The sequence below is a fragment of the Exophiala xenobiotica genome (assembly GCF_000835505.1).
Source record: "Exophiala xenobiotica strain CBS 118157 unplaced genomic scaffold supercont1.1, whole genome shotgun sequence".
NCBI classification, from domain to species: domain Eukaryota; kingdom Fungi; phylum Ascomycota; class Eurotiomycetes; order Chaetothyriales; family Herpotrichiellaceae; genus Exophiala; species Exophiala xenobiotica.
The window spans coordinates 1825517-1852949 of NW_013562494.1; the positions used below are offsets into that span (position 1 = coordinate 1825517).

Here is a 27433-nt window from a genome sequence, read left to right on the forward strand (position 1 = left end):
CAGAATGACCAGAAACGGCCACTCGAGATACATCAGCAAGCGACATATGAGAAGTTGTGGTCAGGCGAGTCCCTCTACTACACGGTAGGCTTCGACTGTATCTGACTGATTTTCTGATCTTTGCAACACGCTTTGCCTTTTGTGAGACAAGTCATTGGACAGGACAGCTTCGGTCCTCTCGTCAATGGATGGTGATCCAGATCCCTGAGATTCTGTACAACAGGACCGCTTCAAGTGCACGATGAACTTTAAGCATCAAACTCCAGGAGAGCATGCGAACTTATCGTAACCGGCGGCCCACGCTATCAGCACCATGACAGTTGGTTCTCATAGCGTGGAGTCCTGCTGGAAAGGTCGACGCCATGGGCCAAGTATGTGCGCAATAATGCACAGCCGACCGACATCCATCCCTAATGCCGTACTTCCGTACATTATGGGTACAAAACCTGACTCCCATGGCCCATATATGGTCATGTTTGTGCCGTACCAACCGCGGAGATCTTACCCGGCAAGCTTGGATTACCGTTTCAATAATGATTCCTTGATCTTTTTCCCGTGGTACTCTCCGATCTCATCGGATGAGCTCCCTCTGTAGCAGGACTGGACAACGAACGATTGACCGGCGCTAGCTATAGGCCTTATAAATCCGACAGAGACTGTTGGAGTTTGGCCGTGGGTATCGCACAGGGATCCAGCTGGCAGCAGTCGCATCGGACATTTTGATCAGCAACTTTCGTCAAGAGAAGGAAATTATTATCATTCTCCCGTCATCAGAAGTTGGTGGTGACTACTGCACTTGTCTCAAAACAATTAGCTAGGGCCCCTCAGCTGGGCAGGGGTTCCACGTTCCTTTTCCCCAAGAACCGGAGGATTTTGTGGCTTGCGAGGCGCCAAACTAGAACGAAATAGTGACCGCCACCCCTGGTAAAGAGGAAACCCCCTGGAGCGCCGCAGCTGCGAGTGTGAAGATCGTTCGTCTGGTCTTCTGTGGCGCATGATCGAAGGAGTCTCTCTCGCACCTCAACCGAAGTTGGAACTTGCAGAGTCTTGCAACCACTTTGGAATATCAGCAACCCAGGCTCCGGTGTCTGCCCGACCTATTTCGGTGCCTAATCATGACTTGCATAAGCTTAGGTTGGTGCCATCTCGGAATGGGCCAGAGCCATGTGAAAAGCCCCATTGATTGTTTCTTGCATCTCGCCTCAACAAGGGCACCAACTTACCCAAACAACAACCGCCGTGGGCAATCGTCTCTTTTGGCTTTTGCGGAGAATAAAATCGGATCGTTCCTTTCTTACCTGTCGGCTTGCTCATGTCAAACATGATGCTACGAGCAGTTGGCTACCCATGCGTGGAAAAGTTTCCGATGATCTGTCGCCGTTCATTCAATAGTGCTCCACGTCGCTCTTCTCCACGCTTTCCACTATCGAACGCAAAATGAAATCACAATGATCAGAAGGAGACAAGGATTGAGTTCAATGCCGGATTGAGCCTCTTGATATCGCGTGAGGGTCAGTATTTGAGATTACCGGTACATATCCTTGACATAATCTTGGAACGTTGGGCAGACTTTGGCTTCTTCATCCAGGTTTATTCCATGGTGCCGGCGAAACAAATACAACTATCTCCGCCTGTGGATTGCGGGCTTCGACTTGCTCACGGTGGGCCACAGCCAGGCAGAATGACCGTCATGTCACCCTCTCAAGTTGGAGAGCACGCGACGGCCACTCGAGTGACAGATGTCGAATAAAATTATTTATTTATGGAAGGTGCCATGGAAACTTCGGGCTTGAAATGAAAAAGCAAATCCCATAACCAGGACAAACCCTGGCGTACCCTGGTATCGCAGAGACACGGCCGGAAAATTGGTTGAAGCACCGACAAGCGAGAAACCAGTCTAGGCTTGCTGGGCCACCAGATCCTCGAACATCCCGACACCCTGGTTGGCCGCGTAGATATCTTGCATTCGGCCCTGCTACCGGTCGTACCAGTGATCTCTCTCCTGTCGCCAAACTAGCCAAACGAGCTGCGACAGTACGGAGTATGAACTCTTAGGAGCGGCCTGAATTCGAAGCGAGCCTCGCAAATACAAGGAATTTTCCGCTGATGGCAGCACCTGATAATGATGGTTCTGCATGACGGCCTTTTGTCGTAGTATACGAGGCCGACAGGGGTGACAGAGTGGGATGTCCTTCTTCGATTAATGCCTAATTGAACCCCTGAGAACTGCTCTCAAGGCGGGCCGGATGCGTTGGCGACAATCAGCGACATACAGGCTTTTCCAAATGCAGCATACCGTTATAACGCCCCCGAGGATTTCGTACAGGATGCCCGAAGCCAAAGTCCATGGACTTTGGCACCAGTGGTTGAGCCTCCCTGTATGATAGGTGGTACGAAGGATCCCATGGCGGAGGTTCCCAGGTCGTCATTCGTCTCACAGATATGTCTATTTCTGGTGGTGTATGCAGCTCGCCAGTCGATGCATGAGATTGAATGGACGACCTCGGGGATCGTCTCGTGCATCTGGCCAAGAAGCAAGATTGCAAGCCATCAATCCTGAAAGGCTCGCTTCGCTCACAATGCCCTGTTCGAAAATTCGGCGTATGTACTGTACACATTGGCCCTCTCCTGCCATTTCCTGCTGGCCGGGCCCTGAAAGAAGGTGAATCTTCTGGAGGGTGTTCACTGTTCATCCACCGTTTGGCTTTTTTGGGACATGAATGTCTCTCCATATCCTGAGCCTCTCGCCAATGACAGACTCCATCAGGGTCCGGTCCCCCAACGGCCGGCCTCATCAGCCGCGTAGCCCGATACAGAGTCCGGCTGGCCAATGGCCAGGACATGGCTCGCTCATCGAGCCTCGGGGCGTTCTACCAGCTGCGTCGTCCCATTGGCCTTGTTCCCGCCTGCTCTACCGGGGTTGAATGCAAACAAGACCCGCGATGCACAAATGGCGATCCATTTGTGTCCGCCCATGGGCATTTTGTGGCCAAAGCTTATGCCCTGATTGCTCGACCATGTCTTAACTACTATGGAAGCGTGTCAATCATCCCTCCCAAACTCGGAAATCCTCATCAGCCCTGGGGCGAGTGTGGCTGGTGCCATCGCATCGCTGGCTTGCCGAGACATGACTATCTAGTACAACCGACGCGTACCATGCACACCATACCCTCGCCAGGTAGGCGGCGAAACCCCTTCCGCACCAGGCTTCCCACTCGCTTACGGCGGATAGTACGCTGTTTCTGGCATGTCGCAATTGACAGCGGGAGACATGGGCCAAGTGTCCGTCAGACGCAAACACTAACGCATACCCTCAGCTCCTCCATGGATCCCTGGGCTTGCGCATACAGACCGATGTGGACCTGACGACGGCACTATTGGACCAAGATTCTGCCTTTCGAATCTGTGTAGAGCAGATCGTCCGCCTTCGATCACGAACATGAGGAAATTTGGCCGCATGTTGACCTCTCCCGCGCAATCCATATGCATGCCACCGAAGGTGCCCTTGCATGCATGATGAACGCAACTACTAGTGTGAGCAGCTTAGCTTTCTTCGTCTCTCTTCTGTGCGGCGATTCCCAGCTTGGTTATGACATCGTGTCGAAGCCACCAAACCTCCTCGAGCGACGAAGCGGTTTTGCTTCAGCTTCCTTCATCTTGACGACACAGTCGCGACGCTCTTTCTCGAACAGACCTACCGTTTCATGTGTGCCGTTCTTGCCTCTCGCTTCATCATCCCGGTGTCTCCCTTCATTTCGAGTCATTCGTTTTTACTGACGTTTGCGGTTCCTGTCCGCATCGACCAAGTCCTATATCGCTCTGTTTGGTCAATATTGGTTGCGTATGAAATTGGGGCCGAAGAGAAAACTTGTCCAGGTATGCAGCAATATGTTGTGCCTCACCTCGCACCAAATCCATTGGACTCGGAGCCAACTTACTGACAAGTCCCCAAGCACTTGCACGGACATCTAAATAAGCGTCGGAAGTACTGCTGGTACAAGGTCGAAGCGCCCGACTTCCACCTTGACGGTTGTTTTGCATACCAGACAACGTCTGAGCACGGACTTTTTCACGACGACTTTCACTTCCAGCCTTGGACCGGCGTTGTCTTTGTGAATTTTCTTGCCGACACTGTCTGGGTCACCTTGGAATTGGGGGCTTCAGGACAAACCTGATGCAGCATTCACGTCCACCTCAGTTCCCTCCTCTTTGCTCGTCGTTCAAGAGACATAGGTCTAGCATTGACGGCACACGGTTCACCATAGACCTCACTCTGCCGAAGCCATTTGCAGCGCCCATTTGGGCATCTCTCCCTACACCTCCCATGTCCGGTTCTCCACCACCGGAGCCGCCTAATGAACCACCACAGCTAGCGGGCCGTCGAAGGAAACGATCCGATACACCTCCTACAACTACAGCCGCCACGGTCATCACATCACCCGCAACGCCCATCGAACATACAGCTCCTAGACTGTTAGGTGCGCAGACAAGAGGTGGCGAGATTATTGCAGAATTGCCCGTACAGCCGGGTCCCTACGTACCGAGTTACCCAATTCCAGCCTCGTATCAGTCCGGATCTAGCCTAGCCACGACGACGACGACGAGCGGAACAGAATCTCGATATGCCCTCAGCCCAGTGTCGCCTCGCACTGCACGAAAGCCAAAGGCGCATGTCGCGTCGGCGTGTGTCAACTGCAAAAAGAAACATTTGAGGTGCGACAACAGCCGACCATGTAGGAGATGTGTGCAGAGCGGCAAAGAGGTAGGCATTTGGCAGGTATGGTAGGGAACAAAGTGCTGATTCTGGTGCAGGGTACGTGCGTTGATGTTGAGCACAAAAAGAGAGGGCGGCCTCCTTTGAAGCCAGAGGACCCCTCCGCACGGCGTCCGTTCGAGTCAGCCTTGACTCCGTTGGGATCTACTCTGGGAGATCCAACGAGACGAATACCGGCTTCAGATTCATCCATTTTGGGGCAGCCGCCGGGATTTGTGCCACGGTGGCGACCATTACAAGTAGACCCGTCTCGGAGTGCTCCTATGAGAGGAGCAGGATTCCCACCCATGTATGCTTCGGCGTCTATCTCTCCCAGCCACGCCACTGCTGCAGGTACCTTTACTTCTCCTACTCGGCAATATCCGCCACTTGGAATGTCTATTCCCGGTCAAGCCCCAGCATCGTACAGTCCACGTCAATCTGGATCTGCTATGAGTACAATGGCTGGATATGCGTACCCCTACCCGCATCCTGGACAGATGGGACCCCCAACTCAGATGACTTACTCGAATCCTATCTTTCCACGTCCGACTGGAGCGGGATCCTACTCCAGCGAAACATTGCCACCGTTCGGTGGCCCAGCAACTCTTCAGCTACCGCCGATTCGACCTGCCCCTACCGGGCCAATTGACCCTGCCATCACACAGCAATCTCAGCAGCAGACGCACCAACCCCCTCAACAGGCTGAGGGTAGCAGAGATGATGGAACGCAGGAGCGCGATCCGAAACGGCCGAAGATGGATATTCAAGGTATCCTTGGCCCTAAGCATGAGTGAATACGGCACCATCATAGGGAGACGGCGAGCCCGCCACACCTTCAAGCTGAAGTGTGACCACATCGACTAAATATTTTCCTTTCTGACGAAGCAACGAGCGTCTAACGGCTTTTCACTACGACATATACTATTTTCTACTTGTATAACAGTTTTCCACAATGAGCTGCGCTGGACGCAAGTTCGCCTGTGGACGACACCAGTTCCAGTTACAGTCCGCACATAATGAAGGTATTGGGATTGAAAGGCACCTAGGACCGAACATTGGCACACGAATGTCATGTCGATTTTCGTTCCATTTCTTTTCGTTCACGGTGGATAATTGCTATTCATGCACATATTTCATCTTCGACCGGGATAGGAACCGGGATGGTCCAAAATGAGGCCTCAGAACTGTCACTGCCAGGGCATATCGTGCTGGCTAAAAGCACAGTTTTCGACTCACATTGGATTGGGCTATGTTACGGCCTGGACGAACGATGGGCAATGGTGTCTATTATTTATTTTTTTGATGGACACGGATGAGTTACCAGTCTCATACTACACGGGGAAAATGACTGTCTGTTTGGTTTACGGCGGAATAATTGGAGCATGCACCCTGCGCAGGGGACGGACATAACATCGATGGCTGGAAATTGATCAATACCAGCATGGAACTCTATAGATTTGTTTGCTGTTCAAGAGCTATGGCTGTCAGGAATCGGCGTGCAGTGCGAAATGGCTACGACGACAATGTCAATACACGGCCGATTGTGGATGTCCAGTATCACCGAAATGGGATTATGTGGGTGTATTTTGCAAGAGCCAGCAATAAGGGGAAGGAATCGTTCTAGAGGCTTCAGACGGTCTGGTCTGGTCTGGTCTGTAAGAATAAAAAGTATCCTGACCGGAAGCTGCCCATCATTGCTCTACAGTGTCTCATGTTCATCGACCGCTCGGAACAATACCTAGGTATATACGGGGACTAGCTCGCAAATCAGTTTCAGTATAGACTGAGTCACCAGTCCTTTAACACGATATTCTCTGATCCGTCGCACAAGCAGGCTACCTAGACTTGAGATCTCATGTGTCTCGTCTCGATGCTGGCTAGCTAGAGGATGAGGAAGAAAAAGAAGGACGCTGCGCTCCACTTGCACCATTCTATTGGGAGCTATGAGGATGGACGATGGACGATGGACGATGGGACGTTCCAAGGTCTATAGAAGCTGGTTACGTGAACTCCCTAGGTAACTAGTCGTTCGCAAGCAGACCAGATGCCATGGCTTCGAGATCCTCCAGCGTCCGTGGCTGTTCATCTTCCACATCAGTTGGCTGACGTTTACCTTTCTTCTTTTTGGTCTTCGTCTTGCGGTCGCCTGTCGCTGCCGCTGCCGCTGCCTCGTCCTCGTCCGACGCCGACGCATCTTCAAACCATTTTTTCGGCCTCTTCCGTGGAGGTTCGTCGCCTCGTTCTTCATATTGCTGTTCATCCTCCTCGTAAGGCGCAAGTTGCACGCCTTCATCGGCGCCGTCACCCAACCGCTCCGCCTCCTCCTGGGCGCGCTGTTCCCGCTCTCTTTCCTTGCGCTTCTCCTTCTTCTCTCGCCTCTTCTGCCGGGCGATCTCCTTGTCGACTTCGTCCATCTCCTTGGCGCGTTCGCGCTCGCGGTCGAGGAATTCTTCCTTCTCCTTCTGCGCCGCGTCGGGACCAAAGGTGCTCTCGTCGCGGTACGCTTTGCGGTCCTTGGGTGTGTCGGAGTCGCTGTCGAACGTGAGGTGCGCGCCGCGGCCCTTGTATTTGAGGAGTTTCTTGCGCGAGGACAAGAGTTTTTCGCGCCGGTTCGAGTCGATGATTAGGGGCTCGGCTTTGTCGGACAGTTTGAGTGCTCTGATCTCTCGAGCCGAAGTCGAGGGGTGTTTGTCATCATTGGAAGATTCGCGGTTGGAAGAGTCGGTGTCGTTGGGGGAGTTGTGGTCGAGAGCGGCGTCGCCAGCTTCGAAACGGCGTTTGACGGAGAGGAAATCGTTCACGTCGTCCTTATCGGCGGCGGTGTCGTTGGTTCGTGGTTTGGAGTCTGATTCGTGTTCATCCTCGTCCTCGTCATCTTCAATGAGTTTTGTGTAATGTTCGGCCAGGACGTCCTGATTCTGTCGTTCGAACATGCGATCGTACTTCGTTCTGACCGCTTTTTGTTTCTGTCTGGTCTTTTCGCCGTCCGCGCCTTCGTCACCGCTGGTGTCGCTGCCCTCCAACGCGGCAAGCAGTTGTCTCGGCATGTTCTTCCTAGCCTTTGCATCCTCGCCTTTCACAAATTTTACGCGCGGGGCCCCTGGGAGGCCCAAACTCGCCGCAAAGCCCTCTAGATCGAGTTTCTTCAGGTCGAAGGTATTCTTGTCCTTTTGGACGTGCACGCTTCGTACGTAACTGACGAATGCCTTCTGGCCGAGGTATTTGAGTTCGGGGTCCTTGAAGCACATGTTCTGCAATTGATTGCGGATAGTGTTTTGCATTTTCTTCTGGCGCACATTGATCTTTTCAAGAGTCACTTTCTTCTTCTCGAGAGCCGCGAGCATGCCTTCCTCTTCGCTTGGGTCGACGAAGAGCACCGCCCGGCCGTCGCGTTCGTACCGTGCTGTACGGCCCACGCGGTGGATGTATGTATCTGCGTCTTCAGGGCAGTCGACTTGCACCACCCAGTCGACGGAGGGGAAGTCGAGGCCTCGGGCGGCGACGTCGGTTGAGAAAAGGCAGGCGTATTTGCTGTTGGAGTATTTAGTTGTGATGTCCAGGCGTGCTGTCTGTTTCTGGCGGCCGTGCAGGTGGAGCAAGGTGATACCTGGCTGAAGGTGTCGGAAAGATTCATAGACGAAGCGGACTTGTTTGCCGGAGCTGAAGAAGACGAGGATTTTCTTCTTGGTGTTGGCACGGATGAACGACCATAGCGTGTCGAGTTTCTCAGCGAGAGGAGACAGGACGTAGTTCTGTTGCAGGGTCGAAGGGGTTGCGCTGTCGGCTGCTTCGTGGACGGAGACGAACTCGGGTTCTTTCAGGCTGAGACGAGCGAGGTCGGAGACCTTTTTGGTTTGGGTTGCACTGAACAAGAGGGTCTGGCGGCTCGGTGGGAGGTGCTCGACCAGGGCGTCGATGGTCTGTCGGAAGCCCATGTCCATGATGCGGTCGGCTTCGTCAAGCACCAGAATTTGGAGGTTGCCGATGTCCAATTCAGCGGTCTGATCCATATGTTGTAGCATACGGCCCGGGGTTGCTACGAGAATGTTCATTCGGCTCAGGCGCTCTCGTTCTTCTTTTAGACTTTTGCCTCCGATGACCAGGCCTGCTGAGAAGGTGTGGTTGCGACCGACCTTGCGGAGGACTTCGAAGATTTGGATTGCCAGTTCGCGGGTGGGAGAAAGGATGAGGGCACCAACCCCATCGTATTCGGTCCATCTTTTGCGATAGAGGTTTTCTAGGACGGGGATGAGGAAAGCGAGGGTCTTGCCAGAGCCCGTTTTTGCGGCACCAAGGATATCGAGGCCTTGCAATGCTAGGGGGATCGTCCGACTTTGGATGGTAGTCAGGGTCTTGAAGTGGGATGCCGACAGACCATCTTGCGTGGCTTGGGACAGAGGGAGGTCAACGAGGTTCTCGGGTGGTGTTGAAGATTTGGGGTCAAGTTCCGCAACTCGCTTGGTCAAGACGTCAAGGTCTTCTTCTTCTCGCTTGCGTTTGAGTTGGCGAGGTCTCTGGAAGCCAACTCTTGGAGCAGGTCCGCCGACTTTTCGTCGCCCAGGTGGTGCCATTGTGTAGGTAGGATTGGACTGTGTAGAAGTGGCAGTGAGAACAAGCGCAGGGGAAGTTTGGAAAATTATCCTGCGAGAATTGTTATCGATAAGATTCAGCCTTGCACATCCACTGCAGCCTTGTCACGTGCCTTATGTAGCGGAGTGGGCCTCGTGGGTGAACGGTAATCGGCCTTGTCGGCAGACCTTCTCCAAAAGTCAGAGGCATGGTTCGCGCCGCTCGTTACAGCCGCAAGTCTCTCTTGCCTTGCTTTTGATCGTACGACAACAGCGTCTGAACATTCTTGCTGCTGTTTGGGCGGATCATCCCCTTTTCCTGAACCTAGGAACCGACGAGGCGGTCGAGCAAACTCATTCAAGCAAGGTTGACACCACAGTACTAGTCATCGGTAAGGTACATACTTTCAGCCCACCATGGCTAATGATGAATCCGATGCTCTTGATGTGCTTGAAAAGGAAGCCAAAGAATATGACAAGGTTCGCATTCTCTTTCACTTACAATGGCCAGTACTGAACTTGTGTGTAGGATGCTGAGATAGATCGAATCCTCAAAGCATTTAAACTCGATGCGTAAGTCAGTCATCGATTGTGGCAGGCTGTGTGCTAACACTTTCACAGCTATGCAGTACTTGATCTACAGCCTGGTGTGCCTGAATCCGACATCAAGATTGTTTATCGCAAAAAGTCCCTGCTAATCCATCCCGACAAAACCAAAAATCCCCAAGCACCCGAAGCCTTTGATCGATTGAAGAAAGCACAAACCACCCTGGTTGATGAGAAACAGCGTCAGCATCTTGACGAATGTATAGCAGATGCCAGACAATTGCTCATTCGACAGCACAAGTACACGGTTGATTCGGAAGAGTTGAAGACAGAAGAGTTCAAGCAGGAATGGAGAAAGAAGACTGTTGAAGTGCTGGTAGAGGCTGAAGCCCGACGCCGGAGACAGATGAAGGCCAAGATGCAAGAAGAAGGTCGAGAGCAGGCCAAGGAGGATGCCGAGATCGAGGAGCGAAAACGGAAGCGTGACCATGAGAAGCAATGGGAGCAAACAAGAGACCAACGGATAGGAAGTTGGCGGGACTTCCAGCAAGGAAAAAAGAAGGGAGATGAACAGAAGAAGAAAAAGAAATTGAAGGTATTGGGGTGATTGCGGCGCGGTGTTGTGAGGGCCGGTAAGGAATAAACGGGCGTTCAATGAAGCAAACAAGGCTATGGGAGATAGATTTCAATGAATGGACATGACAAGACGAAGTGGAAGCCATGAAAGAAACAGTATAACACAACAAGGCCTTCTATGTGCTTCGGTCCTCTGTGTACCGTACCGAGTAGTACCCTCCCTGTCAGGCCCATCACCGAGGCACCCTTGTATACCAACCCGTTTGTCCCCGGAGACGTGGTAAAGGATGAGGATGACTTCGCAGGGATTCCCCACACCTCGTCTCAATGCTGCTTCTTCAATCTGCTTCTCCGACTTTCTGGACTCTTACATTGCCAGTCTGCCCTGCATTCTCTTGTTCTCTCTTTACTCAATGTCTCAATCATGAGCAATGCATCGCTGCCGCCCAATGCCCCCATGATGAACGGTACCGTCCCTAATCGTCATGGAGAAGCCGATGTACCCTCCTCCAGTCTAGAACATGTCTGCGCTCAACTCCATTCACAAGTCCATTCATTCCTGGCCGCATCTCCTTCGGACGACGTTACTAGACGGACACAAGAACAGACAAAAATTGCATTGGGTGTGATAGAGCAGGCGCTGGCAGATTATGAGTGAGCAGTCGCACCAAAAGACCACGCAGCCCACAGGATATAAGCCCAGCTAACATAGCGAGTACGCACAGCAGATTTGAATCGTTATCACTTTCATACAACGGCGGGAAAGATTGTCTGGTGCTCCTTATACTCTACCTAGCCGTGCTCCACAGCCATTTCACGCGCATCGTCAAGACCGAGCCGGATCGTCAAGATGGTTCTTCACCAACGGTCACCTTTCCCACCTCGATCCCCTCCATCTACGCCAAACCACCCGACCCATTCCCCGCCGTGTCCGACTTCGTCGAGTACTCTGCCCGACTCTATCACCTCGATCTGGCGCATATATCGACCAACCCTGGCCCATCCAAGAAAGAGCGCTCTCACTCCAACCCGACCATCACCAAACCGTACCCTCGAGTCGAGCCGAACACGAACCCGAACGACGGCGTAGACGGCGTGGGTCACCACTCGATATCCATATCCAAACCTATAGTATCCTTCCGCGACGCCTTCGAACTCTACCTGTCTTCACACCCGTCCGTGAGAGCCATCTTCGTCGGGACCCGCCGCACAGATCCCCACGGCGCACATCTCACGCACTTCGACCCGACCGACCACAATTGGCCGCCGTTCATGCGTGTACATCCGGTCATAGACTGGCATCTGTCCGAGATTTGGTGCTTCTTGCGATCGCCGCTTCTGAAAGATCTAGAAACAGGCGGCCCGCTCAGGTATTGCCCCATGTATGATGAGGGGTACACGAGTCTAGGCGGTGTGAATGATACCCTGAAGAACCCGAAGTTGAAGGCTCGTGATGAGAATGGCCACGAATACTATCGGCCCGCGTTTGAGATGACCGAGGACGAGGGTGAGAGATTGGGACGAGAATAAAGGCGGTGGGTGACTGGCTGGGTTGCTCTGGCTCTGTGACCTAGGTGGTGAACTACTTAGGAGTCGCGCCCACAGCTCCCTTGAACAAGAGATTATATGCCTCGAAACGAATTCGGTTTGGCAGAATCTCCCCAGTCGAATCGAAGCACTCGATACGAGGAATTGTGTCGGCAATACAACGACCAACAAAATAAATGGCCGCATATCATTAGTGTTGATTAAAAACGGTCCATGATGATAGATCTCCAGTCGAAGACCGGGGACTTGGATATAGTAACCTATGTTCAGAGAATATGTCGCAACAGACGACTTGGTCAATAATTGGCATTATACAATCATTTGAAACCTCCTACCTACATCCATACCGTTTCTATCGTAGATATCCGCACCTTTGTCCAGAGAGAGTTTCAGGTTGTCAACGTTTGTGTCTTTTTTGACTCAGGTACACAGGACACAGGACACAGGACACCGGACATAGGACACAGGACGCATCTCGTGTTCCTTTCTGTTTCTCTCGGAAAGAATTTGCTGCGGCTGATCTCACTCCTGACTACTCCCTCTTGACCGGCCCGACACCCTCCCCGCCAACTCTCTCCGTCCCTTCACTCCCGTTCCCACTCTCACTGCCCGGTCCCGATCCACTGAACGGCACACCCTGATGCAAACTCATATTCGTCGCCACGCCCGTTGTGCTTTCGCCACCGTCCCAATGCGCATCACTAAGGTACTTGAAATCCAGACCCCGAAGCTCATCCTCCTCCTTGACGCGCAGATGGCAGCCGGGGATCTTGTTGATCACGAACAGCAAGATACAACTGACCACGAAACTCCAGGCCGCGCACGTCGTCGCCGCCGCGAGCTGATAGCCCATTTGCTTCCAATTATGCTCCCACCACCCTCCGGCGTAGCTGTCCCCGCTGAGGCCGTCGAGCGCCGGCACCCAACTCGCAGCGAAAAACCCCGTGAGTATGTCTCCCACGAAGCCGCCCACACCGTGGATCGCGAAGATATCCAGCCCCTCATCGATTGAGATCAGGTATTTGTACTTGTTCGCGAAGAAGGAGCAGCACGACGTAAGGAAGCCGACTAGCGCGGCCACGTAAACGGGGACTATGTACAGTAGAAAGGGTCAGCTCAGCAACACACGGCAGCCCTTGGGGGGCCGACGGAAAGAAAGGGGGGACATACCGAAGCCGGCAGCAGGTGTGATGCCCACAAGGCCCGAGATGATGCCTGAACAGAAGCCAATGATGCTGAATTTCTGCGTGTACAGGTACTCGAGGAGTGTCCAGCCGATCCCGCCCCCGCACGCTGCAAGGTTGGTGTTGACGACAACATAGATCGAGCGAATCGACAGGTTCGCTGTGCTGGCTCCTATAGTTCGTGCAGCAAATCATTAGCTACAATCCTTCTTCACTGGTAAGGTATATAGCCGTGAGCGTGGCGTCCACGCCCCTTGCTGTTCATAAGATGACAACAGGAGAAGACAACGAAAGACAAAGGAGCGGGAAGGATCAGTCAGAGAATACTAACCGTTGAAAGCAAACCATCCAAACCAGATGAAGCAAGTCCCGATGCCAACGAGAAACGGATTATGGGGTTTGAAATGCTGCACAATCTTGGCCCTTTCTCCGGCAGAATGGTCGCTAATCCTCGGACCCAACATGAGACTCCACGCCAACGCGCTGAACCCGGTGGCAATATGCACGGGGCCGGAGCCCGCGAAATCATACACGCCCAGCTGGTACAGCCAGCCGTTGGGATTCCACTCAAAGTATGCGAGCACGTAGTACACGAACGTCGTCCAGCACAATAGAAAGAGCATACTGGGCCACAGACGTCCTCGCTCGAGCATGGCACCCGCTAAGATCATCGCCGTCGCGGTGACAAATGTGAAACCATAGGCTGCGTACAGGATGTCCGGAATGTCGGAGTTGGCGAGCGACGGCGCCGCCAGGACGTTGTGCAAGCCGGCCAGACTCAGGTTGCCGAGCATCGGGTTCGTCGCGCGTGACTGGTACAGCGAGTAGCCGTAGATCCAAAATTGGATGCCGCAGGCGCAGGCGCAGAAGAGAGATTGGAAGATCATGGTCAACGCCGCCTTGCGTCGATGCATGCCGGCGTACAGATAGCCGATGGCTGGGGTGATTTGCCAGCAGAGGATTGTACACACGAGGACCCAGCATAGATCGCCCTAAGGAATCGTATTAGATAGGATAGGATGAAGTGCTGGACATCCAAGAGGATAGTGCGTGGCGTACCTTGTCATATGGAGCGTTGAGGTCCTGAGTGATCGGGTTGCCGCCTTGAGGGTCGACGCTGTAGTCCGGCCACTCTGTGACCGGGGTGATTTCTGACATCGCTGGAGATTTCAAATGGGACAACAATGGATGGTGATTTTGGGAATATTGGGGGAAATGGAGATGTGCGGAGAGGAAACCAAAGAAGCCATGGGGGAATGTGCTCGACGCCTTACTTATGGGCGTTTGTGCAATACACGGTAAACTCAGGGACGTCCCTTGCCCGTCGGCCATTATCTAGGGAGTCTCGGCCATTCGAGCCAAGAGATAACCATGATAGGAGTGCTAGATCCCAGAAAAGCAAATAAGTCCCAAGTCGAGGACAAGAACGTGGCAAGTGATAGGATCATGGAGGTAATAATGTCTGCGCGCTCACTAGTCAAGCACGTTCCTGAGACAGTCGGCGCCAAGGTCCGTCCAAGTAGAGAGTAAGCAGCCCTTAGATATGAGCATGCGGGTGCAGTTGAAAGATGTTCATTCGTTCAAGCCGTCGACTGGGAGGATGCAGGTACAATACTCTGCGTTGAGCAATTGAATAATGCATCAGAGTCACCCTTATCAGTGGAGCTGTACCAAGACCTTGGCATGGGTTCCGCTGGCGAGGCTGAGGTACCAAGGTACGTGGTCCCGCCGTATCCAAGACTTTTGTTCTCTTGGTCCTCGACATGGGCGGAACCCGAAGAGCCGTCCTTATCAGTCCATGTGTACTCACCATTACTCTCGGCATGTTCCAGGTATGTCCTCACATGCAAATAGCCAGTCTTCCTTGGGAGGTCCGTCCGCCAGAATCATTTATATCAGCCATACACGCGGATATTGCTACTTACTCTTCAAGACCGGAAATAAGAGGCTCGACCAGCATGCGTTGCCTCGATATCCGCCACCATCAACGTGATAGAGATAAGCGACATCTTGCAATTGAACAATCTCGGATCCTTCGGATGTCAGGTGCTTCTTTCTGCGATAACGGTGAATATAGCCTATTAGCTGTAAGCCAACACCTAGAGAAAGAGATTCACAGCAGGCCAAAAAAGTGACGATCCAACAGAAAAGGACCATGTCATGTCATTCAAATGCATATGCCAAAGTCGTCAAGCCACGGCAAGATCCTCAAGGAGACCGTATTGCATTGTCAAAATAGTGCTTCGCCATGACCACAGGCTGAGTTGCGGTCTCTTTCAACTAGATATGTTTGTCGGTATACTCCGTATATATTCTCCTATACCGGTTGCGGTTCACACAAAGTGATGGAAGATGAAGCAGCGAGCAACTGAACAAGAAACGGTTGTCCATATAGCGCAGCGCCTTGTGCGCTTTTCATCCATCGGGTCTGTAATCCATTGGGTCATCCACATATGTCCGTTCTGATACTCTGCCCAGGATCATCCCGCTGTTTGTAGGGTTGTCTAAGCCTTCCACGCAGCAGCAGTGAGTTGTGCAACGGCCCGGCTTGTATTCCTACTACGTCCAACCATGAAGGCGACGGTTGACGCGACGAAGACACTGGGCAGAGGCCGGTCCATTTGACCTGTTCTTTGGCTTCATTGCCTTTGTTCTTCCAGAGCCATTAGTCCTTCGGGTACTCAACCAGCGAAGAAATCTTTGAGTTTCGAAGTCGCATGTTGCATCGTCAAGGCGAATTCCAGCACGAGCACGAAAGCTGCAGGGTGTGCCCGACACAAGGCTTAGCGTCCTGCCGCTTCCTCTCGCGAAGGGCTTTTCCCGAGCCAAGTTGGTGTCGGTGGGCTGCGACGAGTTCTCGAACAAATCTCGAGGGTCATTTTGTGTTTTGGTCGTTCATATCCCCAACCACCATTTTCCACGTTCGTAAACATAAAAACTTGTTGCCGCCAAGGGAATAACCTTCATATAACCAATGGACAGACCAACAAAGAAACCTCTCCAGCCTCTCTCCAGCCATATTCGACGCGCTGTCTCGAGTATGCTCAACCTATGACCATCACCCACAGCACCGCCGACTTGCATCCTTCGTCGAATTACCTCCAGTGGGTAAGAGGCGGTCTGAGATACTAACCCTGCTAGAGCACCAGATGTCAGCTCCGCTGGAGCAGTCAACTGGCTGCGATGATAGGTGCTAGGATTGTCCGAGCCTGTGTGTGGTGGGGCGGGCGCCACAGCAGTAGACCGTAGAACAGTGTACGGTGCCAGAGCTGGAAGTCGAAAAAGATCGCCGATTGTATCGTGCGTTAAAAAGGACATTCCTGCATATGGCAGCATTCCTAACAATGTTGGAGAAAAGCCACGGTAAAAGTTGGCCAGACCAGACCTTGGTGTTGCTTTGAGTGCGACATTGGACGCAACCTCAAGCGGATTGTGTCCGGCCAATGTTCCTGGCTGAGGAGGTTGCTCATGGTAGATCTGCTGACATATCCTGCTCAGGGATGACCGAGAATCACGTTTCGTTTCGAAGGCCATCCGTACTCGAACCACCTCCAGCGGGTATGTGAAAAAGACCGACGTAATGCCCGCCAGCGATCCTGACAAGAAACGACGAATGGGTGTTTCTTGATCCTTATGGCGGATGACGCCTGCTCTTATTTGCTCGTAGGCAAGGAATTTGATTCCAGCGTAGGGAAAGATTCTGAGCAAAGTAGCTGAATGTCCACGGTAGAGACCTCGGATGCCCTCTTGCTTATTGATGTCGTTCATGGCTATGAAGACGCCTAGCCAGCTCCCAGTATATTTTGCGAAATGAGGATTCGAGGCTTGGAAGAGGATCTTGACTCGATCGAGGGGTCCGACGACAGTTTTGGCCTGTTCAGCATGTTAGCGAGTTGCGGTGCAAGAGGTCTAGCTACGACAGCACTCACTGCGCATCCTGCTAGACCACCTGCAAGGCCACTGCGCAGAATATAATCTAAACTCTGCTTGTCCAGCCGTTTGGGTTCACGAGGAGCAGGGCCTGTTGATGTCACCGCGCCATCGTTCCTGGTGAAAGTGCTCTGTTTTGGTGACGTGTGAGGGAGTGGTTCCTCAAGCAGTCTCGAGGGGCCTCGGCTTTCCATCTCGGATGGTTGTGAGGGTTGTAATGTTGTTGCTGCATGGCCCGAAGCTGAAAAAGGCATTCAGTGGCCGCTAGGACATGTCGAAGCCAGAATGTAAGGTATAAATGTCTGTAGGAAAAGGAATAGGTTGTGGCCAAGGAGGAATTGTTCTTGTGACGGAAGGTCGAAATGGTGGCTGCGATCTCGGATTGAAGTGGTGGAGGGATCCGGAGAAGAAACGAACATGGGGCTGAATAATACCTGGTAGGGAACATACTATAGGCTGCTCGGGCGGCAAGTGGTCCAGCTTAGGTAAGGTAGGTAAGAGTCCACGGGCTCCCTAGGCGGCGATTAGGTGCGATTTCCGATGCCGAGGGCCCCCGCAGGAATTTCGGCCTGGAGACTCTTCGCCGGTCCTCGACTACCAACGTCCTGGCACTGTTTACCTTACCATTGCGTGTGGAAAGGATTCGACTGAAGTTCCACTACATTCGGGCGCGGCTATTCACGGGAACCACCCATGTAGTACTCCGTATGGGGTATTCATCGCTCATGCTACCTAGGTAGGTATATATACGCCATGCCCGATCGCTAATGCTGGATACTAAATGCCACGCCGAGACCAATGCTCGGACTATATTAATGCTCAATGCTAATGTTATCCTCATAATTTACACAATGGTGTCGCCTGACAAACCAAGTGCTTTTCTCACCAACAGTAGGGATCATTGCTGCCCGTCTTGTGCAAGCTCCCTTGAGCGGTGGTATCGCGACCGCCTTCCGACGAGCCCATTCCAGGTTCTCTGCTACTGATGTTCGACGACACCGGAGTTAGAGTTGTATTTCGGGGGCGACTTGGTTGAGTGCTTCGGGGCGATGTCTGGTCCAACTCAGGAATGGCAGGAGGAACATCACCGCTCAACTGCCTCGAACGCGGAGGAAGCCGTCTAGCTTTCTCTGGACTTCTAGATCGCGTTCGCGAAGTTACATGTGACATTGTCTCAGTGAGCGTGCTCGATCCCAGCCATACACTGTCTTTTCGCCGCCTGCCTTCTACCTCCCACCAATGAGCGTGGCGCTTGGGCGATGTCTGGTCAGGAGCAGCTGCTTGGACAGTGGTCGAAGGGTTGGTGACCTGAGACTGTCGTTGCAGAACGGCTCGGCCGCGACGTAAGTGTGCAGGAATGGCGAATCTGGAGTCCGAATCGATTCTTCTCCATGGCTTCTCCGTCCACGAAAAGAGGACGCTGTCCACTCCAGCTTGAGAGGCTAACATGATTGATTGCATGAGTATAATCCAAAATGTCGGGTGCTGCACACCGTAGTTGTTGTAAAGTTGGACCTGATAAACAAAGGGAAAGGTCCAGACGATGATATACACCAGTGGATAAATGAAGAGATATCGCAGCTGTTTGCGAATGGCCATCCTCGTCTTTTTCATAGGATCTGACTGTTCGCTTGCAAAGTTTTCCTTTCCGGGCAGGAGTGGATTCGGTCGGGCCTCATTCTCTGGCTTCATACCTTGGTCCAGAGCATTCGCCTCGGTTATGGAAGGTTTGACTGAGACACGGCCCGAAGGAATTTGGGTGTCTCCAGACCACCCACTCCCTCGAGCGCGCATAGGAATCACAGCATCTGGCGAATTTGTTTCAGGACCCCTATCCTGCAATGGTTTAGAGGTGATGAAGTTCACGTAGTCCCATGGCTCAAGTTGCTGAGGTGCAGCTGTTGGCTGTTCGATAATTGACGGCTGCTGTTGGGAGACCCATGATGGTGTCTCCAGTGCAGGACCGTGCGGCCCATTTTGTTCGATGTCCTCGCAGTCGGGAGTGAGTATCGACTTCCGCCTTGAATTAGCCGGAGAGTTGCTGGAAGATTCTGCCTGGCCGAGTTTGTCGAAGCCGCGAAATTTGACGTTGACGTAGATGTATATCCAGAGATATGTGATTATGATGAAGGCAAGGATGAAGTATCTCGGAACCCAAGAAAGAGCCAGTCGGTACCAGATGGGACGTTTTGGCAGGGTGCAGAAGACTCCAGAGGTGGTGTAGGGAGCACTGTTCCGGATGAAAGCCAGACAGGCCGCGACAAGGGGGAATAGTAGCCAGGCCGGCAATACCAACCAACGATATGGATATAGGCCTCCCTGTGCCAAAGGATTATTCGGGGGTCGGACTATGTAGAGAACAGCATGTAAGGCGATGATCAGGATGGCCATGTCGGCGGCTTCGATACCAAACGTGAGGAGGAACCCCGTTGCCTGACAGAATTTTGAGGAGCTCTCGACCGGACGACCTCTGGCGAAGAGGACTATCGGAAACAGCCAGTATATAATGGCCTTGAATGAGTCGCTTATAATCAGATTCATGACCAGGATGTGGCGGAAAGTCCTTTTCATAAGGAGAAACCATCTCAAGGTCACCAAGGCCGCCAACAGGCTGATGCTGGCGCAACAGATTGCGGCAATGTGGATGGCTTCATTCTGCCCAGGCTCTAGCGAAGCGCCAGCTCCTGGATAATCGGAGGAGGAAGCGATTGAGGACTCTGACATGCCGCCGACTACGGGCGTCGTCTTCAGCAAGTTGGTCTTTCAGTCCATAAGAGACACGACATGTCTCCAGTCTCTCGTGGAAGGTCTCGGGGCATGACAAGCCAACGATAGTGCCGTTCAATGATGATTGACGGCCATGCAGGTGAACAGGTTTGCTGATTGCGTAGGCCCAAGAATACCGTTCGGTGTATCTGAGATATAGGAAAGGGTGCAAACTCGAAAAATGGCGGGGGAGAAGGTAAATGGACGAACAGATCGAGAAAAACATCATGCACCCGAATTTCCCGCTCGGTGTCAGCGACGTCTTCTACCCACCTGAAAGTATGTGATTATGCCATGACACTAAGTTGTACCCGAAGGGGCTCAAAGTTGAGTCAAGAGATCGGCTAATGATGCCAGTGGGGAGCAGTTGAATACCATAGCGTGGCTCGATTGGAACAGGAACAACTTTATATCGGTGCTGAGATTCTCTCGAGGTCTGTGCAAATGGTCAGTGCTGCATGTGGATGTCATTGTCAAGGGGGCAGATCGAGTCGTGAGGACGAGTAGGTGGAAGTACCAGAGTAGGAGGAGATGTAGGAGATCCATTTTGTCGAGTCTTGACATCCTTGGCATGTCACTAACTCCTTTTGGCTGAGTTCCGGTGGCGCTAAGCTCAATCCGGCCTTTTCTCTCTCGCTCTCCCTTGATCTGTGCGCGTCTGTCTCCTTGACTAAAAAGCACAGAATTATCCTCGTGGTTCAGCCCGGTCCTTCCTCTGCCGTGGCGACCTTTCGCTGGTCTACTAGTCTACGATGACCTCCAATACGAGTTACTGATACGAAGTACTAGTCGCTTCGCTTCGTCGGGAGGAACCGTGGCCTGCAAAAGATACCCTCATACACATCGTTGGCTCGGTCTCGGTTCTAGATCTCTAACAGCAGTACACTCTGAACATCTCGTTTAACCCTTACGGCCGATGTATCGGGTGGGAATATCCCCCAGCAGAGTCGATATTGACACAATATGGATGTCATTGGCTGCTTTTACAAGCCTGTTGCTTCCGATCGGCGCTCCCCTCGATGTCGCACTCAGTTCTCTATTGTGACGAGCATCGAATCGTAATCCTAATCGACATCCCTTCATCGATCGAACAGGCTCAGTCTACGTCGGGTTTATTGAAAACCTCCCCCGCTTTAGAGAGTCCTTACCCGAACACGGAGCCCAAAGGTGCTAAGCGGCTTGCTGCACTGAACGCAATATCCCTCGATGAACGGCTTTATCATGCCTCAATTCAAGACCATATCTCTTCTGCCTTGAAGGAGATCCGTGAGAATTTGCGAAGCCAAGCCATGGATTGGTGTCGAGACAGAAGTGCCGTTCGGGCACCACAAGACCGGGAACTGCCCAGGCCAGCCACGTTGTCTTGTACAGCACTGTCCTCCTGCACGGACCTCGGGATTCCCGTCATCTTGTCAAGTACGGAGAAGCGCACAAAATTTCCTTGCCTGGGAAGCCTGCACGGGGTGGTGGTTCACAATCCAAGCGACGAGCTTGCCATCGTGGAAACAGTCAATGGCGGAGACTACGTGGTCCCGCCTCGATCCACCTTTATTCATTCTACCCTGGAGCTGGGACAACGAACCTTCTCGGGTTGTCGAAGTCTTCCATCTCTCGCCCGGAGGTTTGATCTGATATTGATGGACCCGCCATGGTCCAACCGGTCGGTCCGTCATGCTGGGACGTATAGAACGGCTGAGGATCAGATCACCGACCCTTTCGAACAAGCTCTCGAAATCACGAAAGCCTCCCTCGCCCCCAGAGGTCTGATCGCCGTTTGGATCACCAACAAAGCTTCGATTCGGGCTAACGTGGTCCAGGCTCTTCAGGCTCTGGGATATTGTCCTCTTGATGAATGGATCTGGATAAAGGTAACCAAAAATGGCCTTCCCGTTACGCCGCTGGATGGAATATGGAGGAGACCTTATGAGATCCTCCTGCTGTTTCGGGAGGGACAGCCTTGCGAGGTGCCCCAACGACGACGGCGTGTGATTGCTGCAGTGCCAGACCTCCATTCCAGGAAACCCTGTCTGAAAGTGTTACTAGAGGAGCTTGTACCAGCCAAATACACGGCACTAGAACTGTTTGCGAGGTCTCTCACGGCAGGATGGTGGTCTTGGGGAGACGAAGTTCTGAAATTCCAGCATGAAAGTCAGTGGGTGGCAGGGAGGCATGCAGGGATGGAGCGTACATAGTTCCCAACTGACATGTCGGTAGCCTAGTCCGTATCATTCCTCGTATCTGCGAGGCTAACTTAATGCACAGTACTTCCACAAGGCCGCCGCTTGCACTTCTCGCAAATCACTGACTACTCGTGCCTGACATTGTTAAGCTTACATAGTGAGGTTGAACCACAACCTACTCATTGAACCCTGCGAAAAACGCCCACAATTGACGCAATTGCGTTGAAGCCTCGCATCGCCCTTCATCAACGGAAGGTATTCTACTTATGAGTACGCATCCGACGTGATGCGACAGCCCACCTCGTGTACTCCGTAGATGAGCACACTAAGGGAACTGCTTTTGCTCTAACTAAAAGACCGGTAGCTGCTCCTTCTCAGGCCACCCACCGAGACGCTTACTTGCCGGATTTAGGGTGTACTGTACGGAGTACTAGTAGTGAATTTGAGAACACATAGAGATAAGGCTCTAAGGCTTCATATTTAATCAGTCGCAAGTCCAAGTTACTAGTACTAGTAAGAAATTTCAGAGTCTATTTGGGTAGATGTCATCCCTTCCTTGATACCGTCCACCAGCAATACTACTACTAGGTAGTTAGTAGTAATGGAGCAAGACCATACTCCCGGCGAGAAGAAGCCAGGCCATCCGCCCGCTCAATCGATCCTGCACGAGGTGCGGACTGCCGAAAACAGCGCCGCCCACTTACTGCCCAAGTTGCAGTCCATGAAAGAATCCAACCCGCATCTAACGCTCTTGGACGTCGGCTCCGGCTCAGGCACCATCTCTGTGACTGTCGCCAAGCTCATCCCCGACGGCCACGTTACCGGCGTCGACATCAACGCCAACATCTTGCCACGGGCACGAGCTGTCGCAGAAACGGCTGGCGTCAAAAACATCGACTTTCAGCAGGCCAGTGTCTACAAGCTCCCCTTTGCCGACGAGACATTCGACGTCACCTTTTGTCATCAGGTGCTGATCCACATTGGCACCCCGTGGGACGCGCTGCGTGAAATGCTCCGAGTCACAAAGCGAGGCGGCATCGTCGCGGCGCGCGAGGGCGACTACGAGTCCGAGTGCGTCTGGCCCGAATTGCCCGAGCTGGGCAAGTTCCATAAGCTCATGGCAGGCCTTATGAGTGCCGGCGGTGGCGCGCCAACCGCAGGCCGACAGCTGCTTTCTTGGGCACTCAAGGCAGGTGTCGAGCCGAGCCAGGTGACGGTCAGCTATAGTACCTCGTCATACCATACACCGAGCGAGAGGAAAATCTGCTGTAAGTTAGTTTTTATTCCCAGTTGCTCTGCTTGCTCGTGCCTGCGATGATGGCTCTAATGGCTGTGTGCTTTTGTTCTCTAGCCCAGGGGTTGTGCGATCAGCTCAGAGGAGGTGGCTTGCGCGAGAAAGCCCTAAAGTTCGGCTTAGGTGCCGAGGGTGATTTTGAAGAGATGGCCAAGGCTTGGGAGGAGTGGGCGAAGAGAGATGATGCAACCTTGGCCATGCTGCATGGAGAGATTCTTGTCCAGAAGTGATTTCGAGACCCCAAGCGACACTTTACCGCAGGTCAATGTACACCGGAAATGCAAAGACAATATCAGACATGATAGATGAAGTCAATAGAGTTCCATGGCGTAAATGCAGCTCGCAAAGCATTCAGCCATGTGCATCTGGCAACATTGCGCTTGAGGGAACCCTCCACTAAGCGGGCAATACGAAAAGGCTGTGAGTCCGCGGATTACAGCCCGTGTCTTTGCTAAGCCAAGTGGGAGAGCGCAGATCCCTCCGATCGTGTACCTACACAGTAGTCGCCTTGGAAGAATGAGGGCAGAGCAGCCATACTAGACGACAAGCACGATCTTGGTTCCTTTTCATGCTCTTATCTGCATTGCATTTCATTGGTGCGTTCGGGATCTCACGTGCAGATAGATCTTAGGCGTGCGGGGAAGTGGCTTGCGACCCAATCACTAGCCACGTACGGAGTATTGGAGGAATATATTTAATCCGGTACTTGGGAATGACGAATGAATGCCGGTACCGGCCTGGCAAGGCTGGCGTGGGCAGGTAACTATCAGTTGTTTCTTCGCGTCTCTTCACAACTGAGCCTCTCTCCTCCCCCACACACACAGGCATTCAGTCAATCAAGATGGCCGACGTCGACGTACCCGTCGGCCGTAAGGCCTTCGTGCCCCTCGGTACGACCTCCCACCCCTCACCTGCTGTGCAAATCTTCTCTAACCGCTTCGTAGAGAACAATCCCGAAGTAATGACCCATCTCGTCCGTCAACTCGGCCTCTCACCCACGCTGCAATTCCACGACGTCTACTCTCTCACCGAACCCAGCCTCCTCGCCTTCCTCCCCCGCCCGGCCCTCGCTCTCCTTCTCGTCTTCCCCGTTACCGAGACCTATGAGAGATTCCGCCGCGAGGAGGACGCCTCGCACGAGGACTACACAGGTTCCGGCCCGGGCGAGGAAGTCGTATGGTTCAAGCAAACCATCCGCAACGCCTGCGGTCTGATCGGACTATTACATTCTGTGACGAACGGCGGCGCCCGAGACCAAATCATCGAAGGAAGCGACTTGGACGACCTGCTCAAGAAAGCCATCCCCTTGAAACCCACCGAGCGCGCAGACCTCCTGTACAGCAGCCAAGCTTTGGAATCAGCACATGCCACTGCCGCAGCAAAGGGCGACACGTCTGCTCCCGAGGCCGAGGCGAACGTCGACCTGCATTTCGTAGCGTTCATCAAAGACAAGAACGGAGATCTCTGGGAATTAGATGGCCGGAGGAAAGGACCGCTGAAGCGTGGACATCTAGGTCCAGAGGATGATGTGTTGAGCGAAAAGGGCCAGGAAGTAGGAGTGCAGGCGTTTTTGAAGAGAGAGGAAGAGGCAGGTGGCGGTGAGATGCGGTTCAGTGTTGTCATGCTGGGTCCGAGCCTTGAATGAGTACCTTATGTATGAGTATTGCATTGCATTGCATTGCAGGCGCAGGGCGTGCCGAGAAAAATATAGAGTCATGACGGTATGAAAAATGAAACGACACGACCAAGAAGATAACTCTTTGTCTGGAGGGAAGCCTAGAGAGGCTGCGATTGTACTTTTACCAGCCGACTCTATCAACTGGCACCTATCGAACCCATGGGACGAGACTCATCTGTCCTCTCACGTTCTTCAGCATCCTCAACCTCTTTCTCCATCTTGCTAGGCACATCTTCGTCGTCCTTAGGGTCCGTCGGTTTCTCAACCGGCGTAGCATCCTCGTGCACCTCTTTCTCTCGCTCGTCAACTTCCTCGTCCTGGCCCTCCTCCTCTTTCATCATCTTGACAGCTGACTCGGCCGCAGCGTTTGCCCGGTGAGCCTTGCGTGCTCGCCTCGTATTCCTCGCATCCCACAGACCCTCAAGGTCCATCTCCAACCTCTTCTGCTCCGTGAACATCTGCACGACTATCCGCGGGGCATTCGTCCGGCTGCCAAACCCAACGTAGTCATTTGGTGGGTTCATATATTCATCCTCCTCGTCCTCGAAAACGTCTTCTGACCCAGCTTGACCTTCATCCTCGGCGGTTACTGCCGTTGCCTCCAAGCCTCCTTCATCGTCTTCGGCGGGCACGACAGCCTCATCCACAGGCCCCATGTTTACGCAGATCCATCCTGTAGTGATCCCGTCATCTGCATCGCGCATGGCCATCGTGTTCCCGACGCTTTGCGCAAGTTTCATTTTCCTGGCTTTCCTGCGCAACTTGAGCTTGAGTTCATTCCGGCCGAGCAGCCCGTCCGCGTAGGGTCGAAGCTTGTATTCTTTTCTAGCCCATCGACAGAAGCGATCCGCGGATACGTTGAGATGCTTGACACTGCGGGCGGTTCCGATGATCATGAGTAGATTGGCGCCCAGGGCGGGCGGAGGATCGATACTTCGGAGATCGAGGAGGGTGAGGTTGTCGAGGCCGATTTGCGTAGAGAGGTGTTCGAGGACGGACGGGAGAATGAGCGGTGGATTAGGCGGCAAGGGTGGTATTTCCTGTAATGCGAGGATGGGGGAGATTGGCGTCGGAGGGAGCGGTTCGTCCACTTGTAGGTACCATGGTAGCGGCTCTGGCGGTGGTGATGAGGTGGATTGAGAGAGAGATTGGCGGAGGGAGGGGAGCTGAGACAATGGCCTATTTTGTGGAAGAGAGGGCTGGCGGAGTGGTTGTCGAGATGCCGCAGACGAGAGCGATATTCCTGCTAGAGAGGTGAATGTTTCGAGGATGGAGTGGCGGCAAGTCGTGCATCGAGTGAGAGAGCGGTGCATCTTGTCACGGGTGAGCCCTCGCAGGGGTGTTTCAAGAGCAGAGAGAAGTGCGTGAGGATGTTCTACCAGAGAAGGGTGTATGTATGGTTGATTGATTGTATGATGCGGATATGATGCTTCGAAGAAAAGATCCAAAAGTCGGCTTCTCGTTCTCCGCGCGAGAATGTTGCCGCTTTAACAATCATATCGCGACCTCCGACGTCGTCAACATGCTCGAGTGCAGCGAACGCAGCGTCCAATTGTACTTGAAAGCTTCGTGGCACAAGCAGCACGGATGCATGGGCAAGTCTCAACATCATCGGACGCTTGGCCATGAGTGCTGTGTGCCAGTCGTTGCTTCTGTAAGGAAAAGACATCGAATCGAGCGGCTACCTCATGGCACATCGGAGTGCTGTTCTTGTGTCGGCTGATAGACGTCGAGACGGTCTTCGCTAAAGCGCCCGACTTTCCTCAGAGTTGACCAACGAGGCTGCAGGAGCTTGAAGGTAGGGAATTATCTGGTTCAGCACTGGCTCGATTGATTAGGGGTCCGGCTGGATGCAATGGGGCCATCGATATCTTGCTGCCGGCAGCTTCTTCACTTTTTGCTGAACCTTCAAGTTTACTATACTCGTAATGGTGTCGATCCCCTTGACGAGCTTCTCAGACATGATCATAAACATCTTGACGATGTGACCAGGGTTGTTCTGTCTGATCAAGAAAGTTTCCTCTTCTGTATTGCGGCTTTGGACAAGACTGACCTTGCCATCTGCCAGTGATTACTGTCTCGGCCATCGCAACCTCAAGCTCACTCCAACCTTGACTCTAATCTCAATCCAACTAACGGAGCTTCCACCCTTCTTGGACTCCCATTCATGTTATGGCAGGCGCTGCTTCTCAATATCATATTTGAGCATTCTCTTTGGACAGATACAGATCACCAGCCCTTCGTGCCTTGGTTGATCTTCTTCTCATTCCTCCCTGTTTCAGCCCAATCATGGTCAACTGACAATGGAACCTAATCTCGCTCTTTCTTCGAAGCCGGTCGAATCCGGATGCTCAACCCACGGTGACAATGGAACGAGACCTCCTCATCGAGCAGCAGCAGTCGGTCT

The 27433-nt window shown here is 52.9% G+C and overlaps 11 protein-coding genes across 11 annotated transcripts; 6 read left to right on the plus strand and 5 right to left on the minus strand.

Moving 5' to 3' along the window:
• The first annotated feature begins 3455 nt into the window (after positions 1-3455).
• On the plus strand, positions 3456-6492 carry PV05_00707 (uncharacterized protein). Its single transcript, XM_013465623.1, has 3 exons — positions 3456-3876; positions 3954-4762; positions 4813-6492. The coding sequence occupies exons 2-3, from the start codon at positions 4175-4177 to the stop codon at positions 5548-5550; spliced, it is 1326 nt and encodes a 441-aa protein (XP_013321077.1). The 5' UTR covers positions 3456-3876; positions 3954-4174; the 3' UTR covers positions 5551-6492.
• PV05_00708 (uncharacterized protein) lies at positions 6465-9350 on the minus strand. Its single transcript, XM_013465624.1, has one exon. The coding sequence runs from the start codon at positions 9325-9327 to the stop codon at positions 6778-6780; it is 2550 nt and encodes an 849-aa protein (XP_013321078.1). The 5' UTR covers positions 9328-9350; the 3' UTR covers positions 6465-6777.
• Positions 9351-9568: 218 nt separating this feature from the next.
• Positions 9569-10610, plus strand: PV05_00709 (uncharacterized protein). Its single transcript, XM_013465625.1, has 3 exons — positions 9569-9804; positions 9854-9897; positions 9946-10610. The coding sequence occupies exons 1-3, from the start codon at positions 9742-9744 to the stop codon at positions 10475-10477; spliced, it is 639 nt and encodes a 212-aa protein (XP_013321079.1). The 5' UTR covers positions 9569-9741; the 3' UTR covers positions 10478-10610.
• Positions 10611-10746: 136 nt separating this feature from the next.
• Positions 10747-12326, plus strand: PV05_00710 (uncharacterized protein). The gene is made up of 2 exons (XM_013465626.1): positions 10747-11100; positions 11172-12326. The coding sequence occupies exons 1-2, from the start codon at positions 10871-10873 to the stop codon at positions 11974-11976; spliced, it is 1035 nt and encodes a 344-aa protein (XP_013321080.1). The 5' UTR covers positions 10747-10870; the 3' UTR covers positions 11977-12326.
• A 127-nt stretch (positions 12327-12453) lies between these two features.
• Positions 12454-14470, minus strand: PV05_00711 (uncharacterized protein). The gene is made up of 4 exons (XM_013465627.1): positions 14238-14470; positions 13510-14170; positions 13165-13350; positions 12454-13086 (listed from the first exon to the last, which is right to left on the minus strand). The coding sequence occupies exons 1-4, from the start codon at positions 14334-14336 to the stop codon at positions 12527-12529; spliced, it is 1506 nt and encodes a 501-aa protein (XP_013321081.1). The 5' UTR covers positions 14337-14470; the 3' UTR covers positions 12454-12526.
• Positions 14471-15366: 896 nt separating this feature from the next.
• PV05_00712 (uncharacterized protein) lies at positions 15367-17482 on the minus strand. The gene is made up of 2 exons (XM_013465628.1): positions 17108-17482; positions 15367-17051 (listed from the first exon to the last, which is right to left on the minus strand). The coding sequence occupies exons 1-2, from the start codon at positions 17360-17362 to the stop codon at positions 16074-16076; spliced, it is 1233 nt and encodes a 410-aa protein (XP_013321082.1). The 5' UTR covers positions 17363-17482; the 3' UTR covers positions 15367-16073.
• A 335-nt stretch (positions 17483-17817) lies between these two features.
• PV05_00713 (uncharacterized protein) lies at positions 17818-20060 on the minus strand. Its single transcript, XM_013465629.1, has one exon. It carries the CDS (start codon positions 19830-19832, stop codon positions 17991-17993), a length of 1842 nt encoding a protein of 613 aa, XP_013321083.1. The 5' UTR covers positions 19833-20060; the 3' UTR covers positions 17818-17990.
• Positions 20061-20576: 516 nt separating this feature from the next.
• Positions 20577-22133, plus strand: PV05_00714 (uncharacterized protein). The gene has a single exon (XM_013465630.1). The coding sequence runs from the start codon at positions 20894-20896 to the stop codon at positions 22064-22066; it is 1173 nt and encodes a 390-aa protein (XP_013321084.1). The 5' UTR covers positions 20577-20893; the 3' UTR covers positions 22067-22133.
• Positions 22134-22571: 438 nt separating this feature from the next.
• PV05_00715 (uncharacterized protein) lies at positions 22572-23668 on the plus strand. The gene is made up of 2 exons (XM_013465631.1): positions 22572-23322; positions 23406-23668. Exons 1-2 carry the CDS (start codon positions 22656-22658, stop codon positions 23576-23578), a joined length of 840 nt encoding a protein of 279 aa, XP_013321085.1. The 5' UTR covers positions 22572-22655; the 3' UTR covers positions 23579-23668.
• Positions 23669-24117: 449 nt separating this feature from the next.
• PV05_00716 (uncharacterized protein) lies at positions 24118-25184 on the plus strand. Its single transcript, XM_013465632.1, has 2 exons — positions 24118-24238; positions 24293-25184. The coding sequence occupies exons 1-2, from the start codon at positions 24190-24192 to the stop codon at positions 24991-24993; spliced, it is 750 nt and encodes a 249-aa protein (XP_013321086.1). The 5' UTR covers positions 24118-24189; the 3' UTR covers positions 24994-25184.
• Positions 25108-26437, minus strand: PV05_00717 (uncharacterized protein). The gene has a single exon (XM_013465633.1). The coding sequence runs from the start codon at positions 26337-26339 to the stop codon at positions 25164-25166; it is 1176 nt and encodes a 391-aa protein (XP_013321087.1). The 5' UTR covers positions 26340-26437; the 3' UTR covers positions 25108-25163.
• Between the last annotated feature and the right edge of the window lie 996 nt (positions 26438-27433).